Consider the following 21816-nt stretch of genomic DNA (forward strand, 5'->3'; position numbering starts at 1 on the left):
CCAACTCCGGAGTGCTCATCAGTGGCCAGAGCATGGCCGAGGCTGGGGATCAGTATGTGACAGGGGATCAGGCCTCAGTATGTGAATGGGGAGCAGGGATCCTCCGGCCAGGATCCCAAGTTAGTCCGTCATGAGGATCAAGGCTCCGAGTGTGACCAGACTCAGAGCTAGACCTAGGGGCCAGCCTGTGCTCTGGGCCGTGGCCCCCCTCCCCAGCCTCCCCTGATGCGCCCCCTCCTCCTCACCCCCGCCCCCCCCACCTGGGTCACCAAGGTAACCAGCCCCGAAATAGTGGGTGTTTTGGCAGCTGAGGCCTAACCTGAGTCTATCCTGAAACTCTGAGCTCTGCAGCAGTTGCCATGGGAACCAAGTGGCATCCTCCAATTAGCCTGGCTTGGACACCCTCTCTCTCCCACCCGCTGCCAGTTTCCACGTCACTCAGGCTTCCGTGTGGGGGCTGGGCTGGGGCAGCCAGGAAGGACAGGCAGAACATGACCCCGACCCTGCAACCTGGCCCGTCTCCCTGGACTCCAGCCACCTCTGATCCTTTGGGTCTGCGTGACGGATGGCATGGCTTTGGCAGGTGACACCATGGAGGCCTGGAGCCCGGGGCAGGGGCTTGTGGGCAGTCCTGGCAGGCGGCCTTAGTGTGGAGGCACGGGGGGCGTTCGGAAGTTGATTACGGGCTCAGGGCTGGCTCCTCTCCTCGTCAGCGGGGAGGTAACTCGGCCTCCCTGCCTGCACCCTCCTGGCGGCGTGGGCACGAGGCTGCTGCCACGCTGCCCAAGCCACCCACCTGCCCTGGCCCGTGGCCTCTGGGGGCTCCCCACCCCTCTCCCAGGGCTCCCAGTCCACACACCTGCTCAAGCACCCAGCCCAGCTCCCTGGAGTCCTTGCAGGACGCTGGCGGTTTACGATGAAGCAGCGGTGACATGGGGCCCTCCATACCTAGAGTTCCTGCTCAGCCCTTGAGACCCTGGCTCCGCACACCCTGCGGCTCGGGCTTCCTCAGGGCCAGCTCCCCAGGCAGACCCTCATGGTGGCCCGGCCCTAGCCCCTGGCTGTCCTGACCACCATTCTTTAAGCCTCACTTTCTCCTGATGTAAACGGGGTGGAACTGGCCTCCTGGGCAGGCTGGGCTTCAAGGCCCTTGTGCCGAGGCGCCTGTCACAGAGTAGGGCCCCTTGGGGCAGAGACGGGCAGGGACAGGGTTTCCCTGCATAGGAGGTCCCCTGGGGGAGCTGGCCACGGTGGCCGGGGAAGGAGCATCCTTTCTTGGAGGGTCCGACAGCCTAGCTCGATTGTCCTTTGGCCTCTTCCTAGCTGGCGGCACAGGCACCCCTCCCCTTCAGCGGGCCTTGGTCTTCTCATATGAACAGTGGGAGCCACAAGGAGTCCCTCATGGGAACTCGGTGACCAAGGAGGGCATCTGACTCAGATCCAGTAAGGGGCTCAAACCAGGTCCCTCCGCCCCCCTCCCCCCCCCCCCCACCAGCAAGGAACCATGCAAAATGCAGCCCTGCTCCCACTGCGTGGCCCTGGCAGGCTCTTCCCAGGCCCTACAGCACATCTGGGAGCCCCGTGTTACCGTGCGTGAGCCCCAGAGAGCAGGGTCCACGCCCACCCACGGAGGGGCAATGAGCGCAGTGAGCCCACCCCTCCTGCACGTTCCCTGTGGTCTGGATGCCTTAGCCGACCTGCCTTCCCCATCCACCCAGCACCAGCCGACCATGCGGGACAAGAGACTGACCACTGTATGTCCTCGGCAGAGGCGCTCTGGAGGGTGGTGGCACCTGCAGGCCTGTGCCTCCCCTGCAGCTGCCCCTGGCTCCCCCTGCTGGTCGCTGCCCAGCACAGGCCCGCAGGCAATGAGGAGGGGCTGGTGCCTTCCAAAGTGGCCCTCCCCAGACCAGATCAGTACCCCCCTGAGTCACCTGGACACCGAGTGGGTTCTCCATCAACTCTGACCCCAGTGACTGCCCACACCCATCCTCCCCCAGCCCCTTTTGGCTGTTTATCTCCACACCATCAGTCTGGGACGTAGTTCCCCATATCCTCAGATAAGAGGCATGAGGCCAGGGAGGGATGGACTTGACCATCCCACTGCCGGTGGGCGGGGGTGGGGGAGCAGCATGGGAACCTGGTCTTCCGGCTCCAGCCCCGCCCTCTGCCCCTGTCCTGGGCCCACCCTCGGGGAGCTCTGGCAGCCCTCGTTCTCTCCCACGTGGTGGGGTCTTGGGGTTCCCCAAGCCACAGATAAAAGCCAAACTCCAGGAGGCACCTGGGGCCCTTCTCACAGGCCACATGTGGCCTGCCCTTGGCCCGAGCCACTGCCCTGCTCCAGCCTCAGGCGAGCAGGCCGCATGGGGTAGTGGCCTAGCTGGAGTGCAGGTTCCAGCGCTGGGCCCCGGGCCACCTCGGAAGCAGGTGCCATGTCTGGGTGCCCCGCCCATAGTAGGTGCTTGGTGAAGCTGCTTACCCTGACTCAGTGTGCTCCGATCCCACTTCACCTGGAGTGTAGAGGCCCTGGTGTCCCCGAGGACACACAGGGTGGCAGTGGCCAGAGTCCAGCGGAGCACCGTGGTCCAGGCCCCGGAAGCATGGCCTTTGGGCAGAAGCAGCCTTCCTCAGCCCGTCAGCGTGGCCTTCACACTCTATAGATGAGGCTATAGATGAGCAGCCCCCCTGCGCCTCGGCCCTCGGGGGCCCCCCAATACTTAGCGCCCTCAGCACACTTAGTGGACTCGGGCTACCCAGGGGCTCAGACCCTCAGGGATGTTAGGTCTGGATTTTGGGGGCGACAGGGCCAGGATGGAGGAGACTCATGACAGGGGCTGAAAGGGGGTAGCAGGAGGCCTTCATCCCCAAGCTCCCTCAGCAGCCAGGCAACAGCTCCACCAGGTCTGGGGGGGGCTTGTCCCAGCGCGGCCACCAAGTGTGAGACCGTGGTGTCCCTTTCTGGAGTGAGGGAAAGAGCACACAGGTCATGGCCAAGAGTTGGGGACATCAGAGAACCCTGGACTGCGGACCATGGGGAGGGGCCCAGCAGGGTTTGAGGATCTGTGTTCGGGAATGAGGGCCCCCTCTGCCCTGAAGCCTATCACCAGAACCTTACAAGAGGCAGCCATTGGGGAGGGGGGCAGGGCTGTCTTTCTTTCTTTCATTCATTCGTCAGACAGCCCTGGGACTCCAGCTCTGTGTCCAGCTCCAACACTAGGGACCTGGGTTCAAAGCCGGTAGAGACCTTGGCACGGGTACTTGTAGACGGAGAGCTGGAGAGCACTGTGGCCTGTACCCCAGAGGGACACCCGGGGCAGTGGGGTAGGCACCAGGCCCCTCGGGCCATCGCCCAAGGCAGATCCTTTCCCCAGCACCTCTGCCCCTCTCTGCCTCTGCCGGCTCTGCTTCACAGGCCCAGGACGGGCTGTTCAGGCCCGCACTCGTCTCGCAGCCCACCCCCCCACAGTGCTGTTCTGCTTCACAGCCCGCAACTCGCAGGCTTCATACCAGCGGGTCTCGGGGTAGGGACCCGTGCACTACGACCCTGCCCAGGAGACTCCCGGAGGTCACTCCCGGAAAGACACCCCAACCGTTTGCCCCGCCCCTGGCCCTGAACCCCGCCCTCTGATTCCTCCCAGGTGGCTGGAAGCTGTGGTCCTTGTGGGGCGAGTGCACGCGGGACTGCGGGGGAGGCCTACAGACGCGGACGCGCACCTGCCTGCCGGCTCCCGGCACCCAGGGCGGCGGCTGCGAGGGGGTGCTGGAGGAGGGCCGCCTGTGCAACCGCAAGGCCTGCGGCCGTGAGTGCGCGGATGACGCGCGGGCGGGTTGGGCCTGGTGGACAGGTTGGAGGGCCGGGGTCCAAGAGGCCAGGGGAGCGGGGGAGGGGCCCGGGGCGGGGCCAGGGGAGACGGGGCGGGGCCAGGGGAGGGCCGGGGCCAGGGAGGGGCGGGAGGGAGGGACCTGGGGCGGGGTGGGACCGGGTAGAAGGGAAAGGAAAGCTCCAGGGCAAGGTCAGGTGGAGGAGGGAGGAGTCCCGGGGCGGGGCCAGGGGAGGGAGGAAGGGACCCGGTGAGGGGCCAGAGGAGAGAGGGGCCCGGGGCGCGGTGGGACGGCGTAGAGGGGAAAGGAAACCTCGAGGGCAAGGTCAGGTGGGGAGGGGCCTTGGCCCGAAAGAGGCAGGGCGGGGACCGGGCTTGGCGGGGCGGGGCCTGGTGTGGGGCGGGGCCAGAGGGTGGGGCCTAGCCAGGGGCGGGGCCGAGGCCTGGTCCAGGTGGGGCAAGGACCGGTGGGTGAGGACACAGGAGGAGAGGTGGGGGTGGGGGTGGGGGTGGGGGTGGGCGTGGGACCCTCCCCTCCCCTCCCCTCCCCCGGGGAGGCCTCCCCTCCCCCGGATCCTTCCTCCCCGCCCCTCCCGGACTCCCGCCCCTCCCCGCCCCTCCCGGAGTTAGGCGGAACTAGGAGGAGGAGCTTTCTTCTCCCCTTCCGGATTGGGAATTTTGGGGTGCTCGCAGAGGGCCGATGGTGGGGTTGCCCCTTTCTCCTCCACCCGGGGAGCCCTGGTCAGACCTGCTGGCCCCAGCCTGATCCTGACTCCAGAATGTATTTCTCTAATAAGTCTCTAATGTCGTTATGCATATTTTAGCCGTTTCCATACTGTTAAATCAAGTTATAATGAGACTCATTCTTCGAGTGGTTTATTCCCTGAAGAACCTTTCCTGGGGAGAGGAGCTCATCTCAGGAACCTGGGGAGGGCTCTGGGGTGTCGGGAGGCCAGGCCATGGGAGATAGAAGCGCTGGTGGGACGCTGAGCAGGAGAGGACAGCGGCCAGTCAGACATGGTCCTGTGGGTGATGCCTGCAGACTCTGGAGGAAGAGAGGGAAGGGGCACAGGGCAGGGGAGAGGGGACCCGCGGGGGAGGGGTCTCATGGTGACCACACAGGGGCTGGTGTCAGGCCAGGGTGTCCTGGTTCCAGGTTTCCCAACTATCCAGTGGGGCCAAATAACCCTGGGTGTGACAAGCCTGACCCCAGCCTGGCCGGGGACTGAGGGACACAGGGCCCAGAGCACCCCTCCCGAATTCCGGGGTGGTGCTGCAGGCGGTGGCAAGGACACTGACCTGAGCCCGTCCTGCAGCGGCCAGCCGCACCAACTCCCGAAGCCAGTCCCTGCGGTCCACGGATGCCCGGCGGCGCGAGGAGCCGGGGGACGAGCTGCAGCAGTTTGGGTTCCCGTCCCCACAGACAGGTGAGCCACGGGGTGGGCAGGGCTGGCATGCCTGCAACTGGACAACACACTGCAAAGTGGGAAAGGTTGGTTTCAGGGAACAGGGTCTTTGGCCAAATATATGTCATTAGTTCCTGCTAATTCTAGGTAATAACCTTAATAACCTACGTTTAGACTCACCTCTCAGGTGCCAAGCGCTAGTCTCCAAGCAGACTAGCTTTAGGGGATTGGTGTGGGGCGAGGGGGCCTGTTCGGGGCTAGACCCAGGGACCCAGCGGTGGCACAAGGCCACCCACAGGGGCTCTCAGCCTTGTAGGGGAAATGGCAGGTCCTGAAGGTCAGCCCGGGTTGGAACCTCCGGGGCTTAAGATCCTAACCGCCGGCCTGCTGCCCAGCACGGTGGCCCTCCTGGGAGTCTGACCACAGCCTCGGCACCCAGGCAGTGGCAGGCCTGCGATGCTGTTGGTCTGGGCCCGCAGGTGACCCGGCGGCTGAGGAGTGGTCCCCGTGGAGCGTGTGCTCCAGCACCTGCGGTGAGGGCTGGCAGACCCGCACGCGCTTCTGCGTGTCCTCTTCCTACAGCACGCAGTGCAGCGGGCCTCTGCGCGAGCAGCGGCTGTGCAACAATTCAGCCGTGTGTCCAGGTGGGTCGGGGAGGGCCGGGCCCGGCGCCCGGGGGCGGGGCGGACGCGTCCCACCCGGGGTTGCTGAGCCCAGCCGCGACCTCCGGTCCCCTCCGCAGTGCACGGCGCCTGGGACGAGTGGTCGCCTTGGAGCCTCTGCTCCAGCACCTGCGGCCGTGGCTTCCGAGACCGCACGCGCACCTGCAGGCCCCCCCAGTTTGGAGGCAACCCCTGTGAGGGCCCTGAGAAGCAAACTAAGTTCTGCAACATTGCCCTGTGTCCTGGTAGGTGAGAGGGAGGGAGCTGGGCTGGGGGATGGGCAGGCCAAGGAAGGAAAGGGGGAAGGGCCAGTGGGTCACTGGCCAGTCCCAGGAGTCCAGGACCAGCTTGCCGGGGTGCTTAGAGGTTGGAGAGCCTCGGGCGTTCAGCTCATGTGTCACGGGTGTTGGGGTGGCACCCCCCCAGGTGGTCACACCCATGTCCCAGGCTTCGTGGTGGAGTGGCAGGCCCCTAGAGGTGTTCACACCTATGACCCAGGATGCATGGTGGAGTGGCAGCCCCCTGCAGGTGTGCACACTTGTGACCCAGGCTCCTGTCCCACCCTCACAGAGTTGGGTGGTGAGACCCTGGGGGTATTCAGTTCTCCCCCGTGGCCCAGGCTGGATGGTGCGGTGGGGGGCCCCTGGAGGCGCTCACACCGTAACCCAGGCTGGGTACTCACGCTGGCTTCCTGTCCCCTTTCTCCCCCGGGCCGGGCAGTGGATGGAAACTGGAACGAGTGGTCAAGCTGGAGCACCTGCTCCGCCAGCTGCTCCCAGGGCCGGCAGCAGCGCACTCGCGAGTGCAACGGGCCTTCATACGGGGGCGCCGAATGCCAGGGCCACTGGGTGGAGACTCGAGACTGCTTTCTCCAGCAGTGCCCAGGTCAGCACCGTGCCCTGGGGCCTGCGGGGGAGGGGGCACCTGGTGGGCATGTGGGGGGGTCAGTGGGACAGTGGAGGTTGTTGCAGGGGCGGTGGGGGGGGGCTTTTGTTTTCTTTCGCTCCAAGTTGAGCTCTGCTTCTGCTCCCCGGGTCTCAATTTCTTTTCTCCTCATGGCTTCCTGCTGCTACATCCTGGGTCCCTGTGCTGCGTCCCCACCTGCGTGCCCCCTTGCTGGCTGTGCCCTGCAGTGGATGGCAAGTGGCAGTCCTGGGCATCGTGGGGCGGCTGCAGTGTCACGTGTGGGGGTGGCACACAGCGACGGGAACGTGTCTGCTCCGGTCCGTTCTTCGGGGGAGCAGCCTGTCAGGGCCCCCAGGATGAGTATCGGCAGTGTAGCGCCCAGCGATGCCCTGGTGAGTGTCGTCCCCTCCCGTCTCCCTGGCCGGGCTCTGGGGAGGGGCACCCTGAGCAACTGGGTGGGCTTGGGGCTTAGCTTTGCTGGGAAGGGCTCTGCCTTGGGACAGTAGATGTTCTGGAAGGGTCGTGGCCTTCTCGAGCCTGCTGCCCGCTCACGGTCCCCCTTCCCATACCCTGCCCCACCTTCCCATACCCTGCCCCACCCACCGCCTCTGGCCCCTGGGCAGAGCCCCATGAGATCTGTGACGAGGACAACTTCGGGACCGTGGTGTGGAAGGAGACTCCGGCAGGAGAGGTGGCTGCTGTCCGGTGTCCTCGCAATGCCACAGGTGAGGGCCGGGGGGCAGGTGGCTCGGGGCTCCTGTCCCACCTCACAGACAGGCACTGACACACGCTCCGGGCCGGCCCCAAAGAGCTGTCAGCTCGTGCCCGTGGGTGCCAGGGCAGCGTGGCTGTGCCCCACACACCCGGACCCAGAGTCCTGAACGCTCACCGGGGGCCAGCATCCGCACAAAGCCCATGGCGAGGGGTGTCCAGTTATAGGGGGAGAACTGCTGCACAAAGAAGTTGACACACTTGCGCTGGGCTTGCAGGGCCAGTAGGTAGGAAGCTGACTCTGAGTGCCCGTAGCCTTAATTCCCAGCAGCCCTGTGGAGGGTTTTGGGGGGTGTGGAAAAGCGGGATGTGCCCCTAGGGGAAGGGGCTTAGCTGCCCTGAGGGCTCGGTCTTCTTTGTCCCTCTTATTTGAAGGAATGCCAGCAATTTGTGGACCCTTATTACTGTGTGCCATTCAGGAAGTGACTCGCTCTCTCTGAGCCTCCACTTTCTCTCTGTAAGAGGAAGGTGTTCGGGGCTCTCCTGACAGGGCTGTCCCTAGGAAGGGGTGGGGTGGTACACACAGGGTGGGCCCAGCGGTGGGGCCCATAGTGGGGTTGTGTATTCCTGAGCCCCGCCCCGTTTTGTTTACGCCTTCCTGGGAGCATCCTGCAAACGCAGAGAAGCAAAGTTAAGAAAACGCAGGTTAACAAACGCTGGTCACACGATGGCGTGATCTCTGGCCTTTGGTCTGCAAGTATGACCACGTTCCCCCTTACTGTGATCCTGTGCCACGCTGTGGAACAGGTGTCCCTTCCCACCTGGTGGCTCGTGGGGGGCAGTTCTCTGTGGTCAGCGCCCCTGCTGTGCTGTGGGTGGAGCTGGGCAGGCCCCCCGCTGTTGGCTCTCCCAGGGGCTCTGGCTTGAGAGGAGCTGCAGGAGAGGCCCCCCGACCCGGCCGAGGCCTCCACCTCCACGCAGGTGGGGTCCTGGGCCCCTGGCCCAGCAGCTGCCTTGCGGACGCTGCTGCTAAATGTGCTGAAGGGAAGAAACACGAAGGCCAGGCCCCGTGCGGGCTCTGCTCTCCGTGGGAGGCCGCCAGCCAGGCCCCACTTCTGGGGGCTGGAGGGTTTGTGCCTAGGAGCGGTGGGTGGGATTTCTGCGCTGGAGGCAGAGATGACCCGCTGTCTCCCCAGGCCTCATCCTGCGGCGCTGTGAGCTGGACGAGGAGGGCATCGCCTACTGGGAGCCCCCCACCTACATCCGTTGTGTCTCCATCGACTACCGGAACATCCAGATGATGGTGAGACGGGGCTATGGGGAGTCCCGCCCTACCCGCCACTCCTCTGCTCTGTAACCTCAGGCCCGGCCCGCTGGCCGGCCCCCATGGTGTGGCCTGTGGACACAAGCCAGCTATAGCCACTGGCTGGGGGTGTCAGGAGGCCCAAGGGAGGGGGTCCTTGGGACCTGCCTTGCTGCGTTCTGCAGAATCATGGTATGCAACCCCCCCATCTCCCCAGACCCGGGAACACCTGGCGAAGGCTCAGCGTGGGCTGCCTGGGGAGGGAGTCTCCGAGGTGATCCAGACGCTGGTGGAGATCTCCCAGGATGGAACCAGCTACAGCGGGGACCTTCTTTCCACCATCGATGTCCTGAGGAATATGACAGAGATCTTTCGCAGGGCGTACTACAGCCCCACCCCTGGGGATGCGCAGGTCTGCTCCCAAAGGGCAGCCCTGGGGAGGGTGTCTGGGAAAGTGAGTAGGGAGTCCCCGACTCCAGCCTCACACTAAGCCCTGACCTGGCCGCCTGCTGAGCCCTGACCCCTGTTACTGAGCCCTGACCAGGACGCCTGCTGAGCCCTGACCCCTGTTACTGAGCCCTGACCGGGACGCCGGCTGAGCCCTGACCTCTGTTACTGAGCCCTGACCTGGCCGCCTGCTGAGCCCTGACCCCTGCTACTGAGCCCTGACCAGGACGCCTGCTGAGCCCTGACCCCTGTTACTGAGCCCTGACCGGGACGCCTGCTGAGCCCTGACCTCTGTTACTGAGCCCTGACCGGGATGCCTGCTGAGCCCTGACCCCTCATTACTGAGCTCTGACCCCAGAGCACACTAAGCCGTAATTCTAGGGCCTTATTCTCTGCTCACTGGCCCTTTCTCCTATTCTTTGCAGAACTTTGTGCAGATCGTCAGCAACCTGCTGGCAGAAGAGAACCGGGACAAGTGGGAGGAGGCCCAGCTGGTACGGACAGCAGTTTGGGGCCGTGGTCATCGCAGCAGGGTGGGCACAGGCGTGCCTGCTTCCTCCCTGGGGCCCCGGCTAGCCCAGGTGGGGCCCTGGGTTCGAATCCCAGCAGGACCTCTGAGCTGGTGTGACTCCCCATCCACCAGAGGACGGTAGCTCACCTGGGGGCTCAGTGGTGGATGTGGGAAAAGGTGTTGGCCACGTGGTATGTGTCGGGTTCTCTGGGACGTGGTCAGACTCCCTTCCTCCTGGACTGATCTAGAACCTGTCACCATTCCTGACCCCAGGACAATAGTCAGCGTAAGGACCGTGGGTATCCAGAGACCCCTGCCTTGTCCCCAGGCTGGACACCCCCCCACGAGCACGGCAGCCTCTCTGAGGTCAAGGTTCTGCCCCGCACAATGGCGGTGGATCTCAGAGGTCCAACCCTGCTCCCCGAGTTGGGCCCGGAGCCTCTTGGTGCTAGGGGATGGGCGACAGGTGCAGGAGCAGAGGAACGGGAGGGCGGTCCCAGGCTGGGTGGGCGGCTTCAATGACACGCTCATTTCCCTCTGTGGTCCCCACTGGCTCTGAGGCTCCCTGACCCCCAACCCCACCCTGTCTCCAGATGGGTCCCAATGCCAAGGAGCTCTTCAGGCTGGTGGAGGACTTCGTGGGTGTCATCGGCTTCCGTATGAAGGACCTGCGAGACGCGTACCAGGTCACAGACAACCTGGGTGAGCCCCTGCCCGCTCCGCTGACCCCCCGGCCCTCCCCATAGCCCTGGGCCGCCCTCCCACCTCGGTTTCCTTGACCAGACGCCCTCCTTGGGCCCTCCCTGCGCCTTCGCACAGACGCGGCCCCAAACCCCGTGTGGACTATGGCCCGATGGGACCCCGGAGAGGGACCACAGGGTGTCTCAACCCAAACAAGGTCCTGCAGCCCTGACGCCTGGGACACAGCAGGAGCCCCGGGCCAGAGCCGGCCCCTGCTGGCACCTGCAGTGCTCTCCTTGCACTGGGACTGCCCGGAGGGTCCAAGGCAGGACCTTGCAGCCAGCACGTCCGTGCTCTCCACCCCCAAGTGTCTCGTTAGCGGGTCTCCGGCGCCACCCTGCGCAGGAGCACTGACCAGTCTCTGAGATGGGACAGCCACCAGTGCTTGCCTCCTGGGGATGCGGAGAGCCCCGATCACCCCACCCATCCTGCCACACACCTGCAGCTAACGGATTCGGTGGTGGTCGTCACCCCACACACCCCCACTTACCTCACACCCCAGACCCACACCCCATCCACCACACACTCGACACCCCACACTCCCCGCACCCCACACTCACACCGCACACACCCACACCTAAACACCATCCTCTATACCCCACCCCACACCCCCATGCCCTACACACCCACACACCCTTGCCCCACAGACACCTACATACCCCACACCTCTCACGCCCCACGTGTATGCACACACAGCACGCACACTTCATATACCTACACACCCCGTATGTCTACACGCCAACAGCCCACGTCCCCCATAGCCCGTATACCGGGCACTCAGAGAGATGGGCCCCATCTCTGTCCCTAGGTCCTCCTATAGGGATGGTGCCCTGGTCTCCAGAGTGGACCACATGGGGTCTGCCTGACATTCGTGGGCTGGGGGGAAGGGGACTTGGAGACACTGGGACCCCCCACCCCGAGTCCTGTGCTCTCAAGCCCGTGTCTGCCACTTTGCCCCCAGGGATGCCCTGGGAGGTGGGGTGTATTCCCTTTTGTAGAGCAGGCAGGGAGGGGGGCTGGGCCCCAGCACCCCAGGGAGGAAGGGGGGCCATCAAGGGGACACTGCTCTCCCTGGGGACCCCTGCATGGCCACAGACCTGACCCCAGAAGCTGCCTTTGACCCCTGTGGGGCCACGGGGGCTGAGTCAAAGCCTGGGTCCTCACCGTGGCAGGGAGCTCCTGCTGGGGCTGGGGGTGGGGGTCCTTTGAGGACTTGGAAAAGGCCAGAAGATTGCCCAGTCGGGGGTCCCTTCTGAGCCACGAGCTCCCAGGGCCAAGGCTCCTGGTTACACAACAGCTGTCTATGTGTCTCTGTCCCTGTTGTCTCTGGACCGGTCCCTCTGCCCCAGTCCTCAGCATCCATAAGCTCCCGGCCAGCGGAGCCACGGATATCAGCTTCCCCATGAAGGGCTGGCGGGCCACGGGCGACTGGGCCAAGGTGCCGGAGGACAGGGTCACCGTGTCTAAGAGTGTCTTCTCCACGGGGCTGGCAGGTGAGGGGCCCCAAACTGCGGGAGGGGCCCTCACAGGACACTCAGGCCCTGGGGTCTGAGGGCCCACCCCCCCAGAAGGTTCCTTCTGGAGTTTGGCCTGCTGCCTCAAGGGCCAGGGCAGCCTTCATTTCTTCTCCGTGTTCCTGAGGTCGCCCTCTCCTCCAGGAAGCCCTCCCTGCCCTTCCTGCTTTTGGAGGCTCCTAGGCAACCTTTGCTGAATGCACCAATGGACCTGGTCCTGGCAGGGAGGGAAGGGGTAGGCCCAGGAGCACACAGGAGCCAATTCTGGTTCCCGGGAAGGGAAGCGTGCCCTGCCTGGCCCCCAGCCCTCAGGGGTCACTTAGGGGGACCTAGGCAGCCACCCCAGCTCTCCGACTGTGGTGCTGTATGATGGGGGTGGACACGACCAAGGAGCCTGGGCCTCCTCCCCGGGGACATGCACTTCCCGCACTGGAGCAAGGCGCAGGCTGCAGCGGGCGGGAGAGGGTGACCGCCGTGCCCTCTTCCAGAGGCTGACGACTCGTCTGTGTTCGTGGTGGGCACCGTGCTCTACAGAAACCTGGGCAGCTTCCTGGCCCTGCAGAGGTGGGAGACCAGCCGTCCGGGAAGGGATGCGGGCACAGCATGGGCCGGCGGGAGGTGTTCAGGGGAGGGGCCGGGAGTTGGGCCTGGGCCCAGGGGAAGCCTCGCCCCTGCGGCCCCCTGACACGGCCTGCTGGCTCTGCCCCAGGAACACGACCGTGCTGAACTCCAAGGTCATCTCGGTGACCGTGAAGCCCCCGCCCCGCTCCCTGCTCACACCCTTGGAGATCGAGTTTGCCCACGTGTACAACGTGAGTGCCCCCACGTGCGCACGGCTGTGCGTGTGTGCTTGACTCCTCCCACCTGATCCCGCGTGGATCCCGCAGCCTTCTGGGGTCTCACTTTCGCCTGCCACTCGCATCGCTGAACGATAGAGGGGAAACAGGCTCAGAGAGGTGTGGTCATCTGCCCAGGCTCACACAGCGGTGGACGTGGGAGGCAAAATTCAACCCACCGTGCAGCCACGGCCCAAGCTCCAGCGGCTGTGCCCGGCCCTGGTCGGCCTGGTTTCCTCGGAAGAGCCATCCCCTTCTGAGAAATGAGTCTGTCCCGGGCCTCAGAGTCCTGCCGTGCCCTTCTCCTCGGGGCTGTCCATCGGGCCTCAGAGAAGCCAGGGCCAACATGTCCTTTGGACCCGTTGAGAGCCTGGAAGCCCCGGGTGTGAGCGGATGCAGCTACCTAGCCCGGACATAGCAACGCCAGGCCGCGAACGCCAGGCCAGGGCCGTGACGAGAGCTGGCCCTGCTCTTTCCCACCGTGTGGCCTTGGGCGAGTTGCTCGGCCTCTCTGTGCCTGGGCTCTCTTCCTTGTCAGATGGGATCTGTAGGCTTGGTGGAGAACTAACTCATTCCCACCAGTGTCCAAGAGTGCCCCGGACCCTGCCGCTCTCCCTCCCGCCCAGGACAGAGCTGTCTGCTGAGGCCCAGCCTGGGCCTACCTGCAGGGCCCCGCGGGAGGTCTCCCTGGTATGCCAGTTTGTATTACGCCAGACTGGCTGCCTGGGCACCCGAGATGGGCTTCGGCCATCGTTGCCCAGCCCCACGTGGGGAGGGACGAGAGTGGCTTGAGGGCTGGGCCAGTGCCTTCCCCGCTCCGGGCCAGTTTCCTCCTCATCAAGCTCCATCTCTGGGGATGACAGCACAACCAGAATGCCCACCTAGCACGCCTACGGGTGGCCTCCCGCAGTGACCCTTGGGCGGGCCTGTAGGGAGGGCACGTGATCCTAACCCCCCCCCCCCCCCGCTCTCTCCCAGGGCACCACCAACCAGACCTGTATCCTGTGGGATGAGTCGGATGTGTAAGTTCACATGGACTTTGTGGCCTCGGGGCCTCCAGGGTGGGCTCAGGGGAGGCTGGCCCATGGGGAGGGTGCAGTTTCAGGTTTGAGGCCGTGTCTTCCCGTCCATCCGTGTCTCGCGTGATCCCTCCCTGCCACATCTGGCTCTGAGGCAGCTTGGAGCCCACCCAGCCCGCCTCCCACCCCTCCCAGAAAAGAGCTATGCGAAGGGCCCAAAGTGGGAGTGGCCTCCAGAGGAGGGGGGTCAGAATTTGGGGACGTGGGGCGGGAAAGAGCTTGGCGCTGGATCCTGCTGGGTCAGGTAAGCCTGGTGGGAGCTAGGCCTTCCCCATTGGGGAGGGTGTGGTCGGGAGGTTGGGCGTCATTGTCACCACCCGTCGCTGTCAGCGCCGGCGTCAGGTCTATCCCTTAGGCCTCCCTGCACCCCTTCCCCGGGCCGGCCGGGAGTGTGAGTGTGCACAGCCTGGCCCCCTGAGCCGGGGGACACGCAGCAATCCTTGCGCTCTGCGCAGGGCAGGGATGAGTGTGTGTCCTGGGAGGTCAGGAAGGCTCCTACCGCGGCTGACACTCAGAGAAGGGGGTTGAGGCAGAAGAAGCACAGTTTGAGCAAAATCATGGAATTTGGGGAGTACAACTGGGATGTGAGGTGTGGCCAGGAAGAGCGGGTGGCCGGGGGACAGGCAAGATGGGGCTAGTTTGTGGGGGCTGTTGTGTCAGGAACTATGGAAGTTGTTGGGATGGGATCATCATCTACCCACCCCCCATCCATCCCCCATCCATCCCCATCCACCCCCACCCACCCCATCCACCCCATCCCATCCCTGTCCACCCCCGTCCACCCATCCATCCCATCCATCCATCCATCCAACCCCACCCACCCATCCACCCCCATGCATCCCCACCCACCCATCCATCCCCACCCATCCACCCACCCATCACCCATCCACCCCATCCCCATCCACCCCCACCCACCCACCCATCCACCCCCATCCATCCCCATCTACCCCCGTCCGCCCCCATCCATCCATCCATCCATCCATCCATCCCCCACCCATCCCCATCCACCCATCCATCCATCCATCCATCCACCCCCACCCACCCACCCATCCACCCCCATCCATCCCCATCCATCCCCGTCCACCCCCGTCCGCCCCCACCCATCCATCCATCCATCCATCCATCCATCCCCCACCCACCCACCCATCCACCCCCATCCATCCCCATCCACCCACCCATCCATCCCTGTCCACTCCCATCCATCCATCCATCCATCCATCCATCCATCCCCCACCCATCCCCATCCACCCATCCATCCATCCATCCCCCACCCACCCACCCACCCATCCACCCCCATCCATCCCCATCCACCCACCCCATCCACTCCCGTCCACTCCCACCCATCCATCCAACCATCCATCCATCCCCCACCCATCCCCACCCACCCATCCATCCATCCATCCATCCCCCACCCATACCCACCCACCCACCCATCCACCCCCGTCCACCCCCACCCATCCCCATCCACCCATCCATCCATCCCCCACCCATCCCCACCCACCCATCCATCCATCCATCCCCCACCCATACCCACCCACCCACCCATCAACCCCCATCCACCCACCCATCCATCCCCGTCCACCCCCACCCATCCCCACCCACCCACCCATCCACCCCCATCCATCCCCACCCACCCACCCATCCATCCACCCACTCATTCTCCAGTGATTACCGATCACAGACAAGGCACTTCTCTATCAGGTTTTGTCCTCAACCTTGTCCTGTCTCCAGTGAGGAGGAGCAGTAAAGCAGGACTATATAGATTCCTATGAAAATGTCAGGTCATGCCACATGCCAAGAAGTGGAGCTAGATGGACCTGGTGGCAGGTGGGGTGAAGTGCCTTTTAAAGCAGGTTCATGGGAGCCTCCCTGAGGAGATGATGTTTGAGCAGAGGCCTGACCTAGCACCGTGCACGTGGGTGTCTGGAGACAAGCATTTTGGCAAAAGAGACTGGCGGTGCCAGGGCCCTGTTCTGAGGGCACGCGGGGCCTTTCGTCGGGGTCCACTGGCCTTTCTCGCTCTGGGCCTGGGGCGGCAGCTGGGCTGGGGGAGGGCTGGGCGACCTGCAGCCCTGGCAGGTGGTCCTCTGGCTTAGGTCGTTGCCCTGCTTTTCTCTGGGTTTTACAGGTGTCATGGCCTCTTGGTATAAAATGGGGTGTCTGAAAGACAAATGAAAGAAAAAGCAAGGAAGCAGGCCCACATGCTTGCCGTGGCCCAGCCAGCCCCTCGGAGTCTGCATTCCCAGTCCGCCGGGCTGTGCTGTGGCTTCTGGTCCGGCCATCAGGCCCTTCCCCGTGGACTAAAACCCCCTCCCCCCAGGGGCTGTCCAAAGGCTGCCTGCAGCCCGGGCACACGGTTCACCCCGACTGGAGGGGCCTCCCCTTTCTCCTGACAAACACCAGCACCCTTGCTCCGCCAGCTCCGCCCACATTTCTGATTGCTTCCTTGACGCCCCATCCCAGCACAATTTAAGCTCTTGGAAGTAAATTGCTTTCCTGAGAGGTGGGATTCATCCCCTTTGGCCTCCCTGGGCAGCAGCTGTGGGAGCTCTGGCCAGCCCCGTAGGTCCAGCTCACTGTCCTGGGGGCCCTCGTGTGGCCGAGGAGGACCACATGGCCGACCCTGTGCTCCAGGAGCCTCCACTCCCCATCCTGCAACCAGGTCCCCACTTCTCACCTCTGGCCGTGAACTCCACCTGTCCTTCCTCTCTTAGCTGCGGGAGGCCTGCCCACAGTCCCAGCGTGCCCCACCCACCCCTGGTCACCTCTGGATGCGCGGGATTGTTAAGGTTTCCGTACCTGGGGGCCCAGGGCCCCGAGGACAGAGGGAAGGCGCCAGTAGCTGTGCTGTGTTTGAGGTGCGCCCCGGCAGCATTCGCACACAAGCCCCCTGTTGGGTCTGGGCATGGCCCTGGGAGCCCAGTGGCCCTGTGTCTGCCGCCTCTGAGAAAGCTGCGCCTCCTAAAGGCCTGTGACTCAGCGGACCGCTCGAGAGTGGGGACTGAGGCACCTGACCCATGACTGGGCAGCCTGGGACCCACGGGGGAAGATCGGAGGCTGCGTTGCTGTGGTGGAGGGAGCTGGCTCTGCCCCCCACACCCACCCCTGTTCTGCCCTGGACACCTTCTCCTTCCATGGCTGGGGGGGGGGGAGCTCCTCACCCCATGAATGGGCTCAGAGGAGCCCAGGGTTTCCTAGGTGACCTGACATAGGGTCCAGGGACAGGGCCCCAAGTCTGCTTCCACCTGTGACCCAGGACCTGCGTCTGTGTTGGCATGGACCTGTGTGTGTGGAGGGGGGAGGGGATGAGAAAGATTGTCACATATGTGCAGGACTGTGGGTGGAGGCTTGGGGGAGAGGGAGCCAGTGACCATCCGCTGAGAAATAGTGATTTTTCCATCCATGACTGTGATCCCTAACAGAACCCTGTCCTGATCTCAGAAGGAGCCTTGGCACAGGTCACCTGCTGAGCCCTGATCCCTGGTCACATACTGAGCCCTGATCCCAGTCACACACTGAGCCCTGATCTTTAAAATACTCAGCCCTGACCCTGGTCACACACTGAACCCTGACCCTGGTCACCCTCTGAGCTCTGATCCCGGTCACACACTGAACTCTGATCCCGGTCCCACTCTGAGCCCTGACCCCGGTCCCACTCTGAGCCCTAACCCTGGTCACATGCTAGGCCCTGACCCCAGTCCCACTCTGAGCCCTGACCCCGGTCCCACTCTGAGCCCTAACCCTGGTCACATGCTAGGCCCTGACCCCGGTCCCACTCTGAGCCCTGACCCCGGTCCCACTCTGAGCCCTGACCCCGGTCCCACACTGAGCCCTGACCCCGGTCCCACTCTGAGCCCTGACCCTGGTCACTGACCCCGGTCCCACTCTGAGCCCTGACCCCAGTCCCACACTGAGCTCTGACCCCGGTCACACTCTGAGCCCTGACCCCGGTCCCACACTGAGCACTGACCCTGGTCCCACTCTGGGCCCTGACCCTGGTCCACTCCGGGACCTGATCCTGGTCACTGACCCCGGTCCCACACTGAGCCCTGACCCCGGTCCCACTTTGAGCCCTGACCCCGGTCCCACTCCGGGCCCTGACCCCGGTCCACTCTGAGCCCTGACCCTGGTCCCATTCTGAGCCCTGACCCTGGTCCCACTCCAGGCCCTGACCCCGGTCCACTCCGGGCCCTGATCCCGGTCCACTCCGAGCCCTGACCCCAGTCCCACTCTGGGCCCTGACCCTGGTCACACTCTGAGCCCTGACCCCGGTGCCACTCTGGGCCCTGACTGTGTGTCTTTTCTGGAATCCGTTGAGCATGTTCACATATAATTATACGTGTGTCATATGCTTGCAGGGCCACCTCCTCTTCTAGACACATGCGACAGTTGACCATGTGACATGCTCGTCTTAGAAAAACTGAGTCAGAGGCTTCCACCCACAGCACAGACCCTCCACCTGCCTCGCCCCAGTTACACACACATTTCCACACGAAGCCTCCACACCCACACTTGACAGCTCTGTCAACACCGGGCCCTTGCAGCTCCCTGGAGCCCCGCTTGCCCCAGATGCCCGCGTCAAATGGTCGAATTCCCCCTCCCAGCCAAAGACCCCAATCACCAGCTCCGGAACCCCAGCTGGCAGCATGGCTCGGCGCCCTTCCCCCGCAGCACTACAGCAGCCTGGCCCTGGCAGTGAGGCCCAGGAGCGGGGGTGTTAGGGAGGGGAAGGGGGGGTCCCTGCAGAGCTCCCAGCCGTTCGGGAGGACGGTGGAGGATGGGGAGCAGAAAGGACAGACTGGTGGTGACAGAGCTGATGAGGGCCCAGAGCACATCCTGGGCCCGGGTCCCGTGGTCCCGAGAAGCCAGCTCCTGGCGTCTCCCCCACGGCGGCTGCCGAGTTAGAGCGTAGAAGGCAGAGCTGGTAAGATTCTGGGAGACCGTCCACTCCGCTGACTTGCAAGTGGGGAGCTGGGGCCCCGCGTGCAGGGCGGGGGCAGGGACTCCCCACCTGTGCTCCTCCTGCGACACCAGCGTTTTGGGGGTGCGTGCTGGGGGCCAGCCCTGTGAGGGCCCTGGGAAGGGCAGGTCTCCGTGCTCCCGGGCCCACACGCACATCGGCCGCGCAGCCTCTGGAAGTGCCCCGGGTGGGGGGGTCTCTCACTTGGTGGCTCTTTGCGCCCTTCCTCTCTGAAGCGGAGCCCGCAGGGTGGACGCTGGGACAGGCCGGCGGAGGGGTGGGGTCCTGCACACTCTTGAAGCCTGACCCTACCCCAGGCTCTTCAGACATGCTTCCTGGCTGACTCACACAGGCTCGCATCTGCAGAGGAGACAGGCCCAGAATGCCGCCTCGCCAGCCAGGGTCGCCCTCGGGTCTGTGCTGCTGACCCCAGCCCTGCCACACAGGGACGCTTGGGACCCAGGCCGGGCCCTCCCCTGGGGCCCCCGCCTGAGTGTGTGTCCCGGTCCCTTTAAGAGCCTTGCCCCCATCCTTGGTTTCCTTGGAGAGGGCAGTGAGGGGCAGGCGGTGGGGGGGGCGGGGAGCGGAAGGGAGAGTTGGCAGGGTCCCTAGGTCCCTGTCAGCGGCTGGTTCCCAGGCGGCGTCCTCCCACGAAGGCTGGTTTCTGATGGGGGCAGAGGAGGCGGGCAAAAGGGAGATGGGGGAGAATGGCCAGACCACCCCTGCTCCGCAGCCCTAGACTCTGCCCCAGGCCCTTCCCCAGTGCCCTTCCCTTCTCTGAGTCTCCCCGTACTTTGTCGTTGGGGGGGGCAGGGGGCTGGCGCAGCCCCGCTGGAGACTGCCTTCTCCTGCAGGGGCTGCTGAGCCCAGGCCTGCCCGTCTCCTGGCAAGGCTGGGAGCTGGAGAGGGCAGACAGGTCACGAGGTCATGGCACCCCCCCCTCCCCCCCGCTTCCTGGCTGACAGCCCGGCTCCCCCAGCCACTGCCTCCACCCCATAGTCCTCCTCGCTGCCGCCCCCCTCAGGACAGCGGGGCGCTTGGCCCATCTGTGCCTGTCCCCTGTGCCCAATTCTGCGGAGGCCTCAAATACCACCTGCTCTGAGAGGCCTTCCAGCCCGCTTTCCTGCACCCACAGTTCTGTCCCCTCCTTCCAGCTCAGACCCCAATGAGCAAGAAGTCTGTGCATTCGTGTGTTTCCTGCCTCCTGTGTGCCCCTCCCCCTGCAGAATGGGGGCCCCAGGGCAGGGCGTGGGTCTTGTCCACTGTCCATGCATCTCCCCTGACAGGGACACACAGTGAGCCCCCAGGAGGTGAACAGAGACCACTGGACTATGTCCCATTTGAGGGGGCCCCTCATCCTCAGGGGACTGGGGATTTACCCGTTCACTCCTTCCCTGCATCCAGTCTGCCCAGTGGGGTCTGAACTCGGTGACAGGGTCCCACTGTTGAGGTGCCCCCATGCCACCCACCCAGCAGGGTATCCACCAGGGTGAGCTCACCCCCTCACCACTCACATTTGGGATGGGAGGGGTTCCCCAGGAGGGTGGGGGCCAAGGAAGGTGAGTCTGCCCTGGACATGGCTCCAAGTTGTCCTCACTGGAGTGCCCGCTTGGCCTGGTGTGTCCCCAGGCTGGGGGGGGGGGGAGATATGTCTGTGTGGGTCCTCTAGCCACACTTGGCTGGTTAGGAGAGCCCCTCGCTCCAGGTCAGGAATCCCTGGCTCTGCTCACGCTGGCCGTGCAAGCCCTGGCCTCAGTCTCCCTGACTGTACAATGGACAAGTGCCCACCAGCACCCAGTCTGGGAAGGTGTCACCAGCCCCCCAGCCCCCACCGGGCTCCTCCCAGGCAGAGGATGGCACTGCCAGTTGTGGCCCAGAGCTGGCCCCGGCCCCACCGCCCACCCCTCCCCTGACCCTCTCCCCTGCTCTCCCCTCTTACTCTGCTGGAAAAGCACGCCAGCCGCTCCTGGCCGGTGACAGGCCTGGGGGGCAGGTCTGGAGAGGGGGCTTCGGCAGAGGAAGGGGGGTGGTCTGGCCAAGAGCACGGTGGGGTGTCAGAGATGTGCACAGGGCCTGGGCGTGTTGGTGCGGAGGGCGCATCTGGGGGTGGGGGCCTTCCCTGGATGGAGCGTCGGGGCACACGGGCCTCCTGGTGCTGTGTGTCCAGCTGTGAGCAGGTGCCCCTGCGTCTGTCCTCTGGCATCTCCACACCCGCAGGTGGGCGGGGATGTGGCCCTGGGAGCGTGGCGTCCACGGAGACACTAGGGTCAGGGAGGGGAGGCCCCTGAGCTCTCGAGATCCGCTGGCAGAGTGGGACGGGCGCCGGGTGGCGTGGGACCGGCTCGGTGTCGGGGGACGCCCGTGGGGTGGGAGATGGACAGGGTGGCTGTGGGTGCAGACTGAGTCAGCTGTGTTGCTTGTCCTTGGTCATGGGGCCGAGCGGCCAGAGGCCTTGGAAGAGGGGCTTGGACTGGGCTGGGCCGGGGCCATCAGCACCCGCACCCCACCGGCAGCACCCCCAGCCCACGGGCTCTGCCGCGTGAGCCTGTGCCAGGCTCTGGCTTGGGGAGGGGGGCAGGCAAGGAAGAGGAGCTGGAGTTGCCCTCAGGGAGGAGGGGGTGGACCCACAGGGAAACCAGTGCTGGGCGCTAGGACGCTGGGCGGTGCCAGGAAATGGGGGAGGGGGAGGAGGGGCTAGGGGGCTGCCCCGGGGTGAAGGGGGAGCAGCGGTTTTGTTGGGCTGTGTTAGTGCAGGAAGGGGTGCACGGGGGCACAGCAGGGTCTGTCTGGGCAGCACACAGAGTTGCTTTAGGATGCCGGCAGGGGTCCCATTCACCCGTCCGTCTGTCCTTCCATGGGCACCGTGCCGGCACTCTGCATTCGTCGTGGTGCCCACCCATAGGGCGTGCTCACCCCACC

The 21816-nt window shown here is 64.8% G+C and overlaps 1 protein-coding gene across 1 annotated transcript in view; it reads left to right on the plus strand.

The window, feature by feature from the left end:
- Positions 1-21816, plus strand: part of ADGRB1 (adhesion G protein-coupled receptor B1) — an 80087-nt gene that overhangs the window by 20865 nt on the left and 37406 nt on the right. The window contains exons 3-17 of the mRNA XM_057308015.1: positions 3639-3800; positions 5138-5248; positions 5707-5871; positions 5970-6134; positions 6610-6774; positions 7023-7187; positions 7419-7520; positions 8703-8809; positions 9027-9221; positions 9682-9750; positions 10361-10469; positions 11858-12001; positions 12511-12586; positions 12732-12834; positions 13837-13880. Coding sequence (XP_057163998.1) covers positions 3639-3800; positions 5138-5248; positions 5707-5871; positions 5970-6134; positions 6610-6774; positions 7023-7187; positions 7419-7520; positions 8703-8809; positions 9027-9221; positions 9682-9750; positions 10361-10469; positions 11858-12001; positions 12511-12586; positions 12732-12834; positions 13837-13880 — 1882 coding nt within the window. The remainder of the gene's footprint in view (positions 1-3638; positions 3801-5137; positions 5249-5706; positions 5872-5969; positions 6135-6609; positions 6775-7022; positions 7188-7418; positions 7521-8702; positions 8810-9026; positions 9222-9681; positions 9751-10360; positions 10470-11857; positions 12002-12510; positions 12587-12731; positions 12835-13836; positions 13881-21816) is intronic.

The sequence above is a fragment of the Ursus arctos genome, unplaced genomic scaffold (genome assembly GCF_023065955.2).
Source record: "Ursus arctos isolate Adak ecotype North America unplaced genomic scaffold, UrsArc2.0 scaffold_6, whole genome shotgun sequence".
Taxonomy (NCBI): domain Eukaryota; kingdom Metazoa; phylum Chordata; class Mammalia; order Carnivora; family Ursidae; genus Ursus; species Ursus arctos.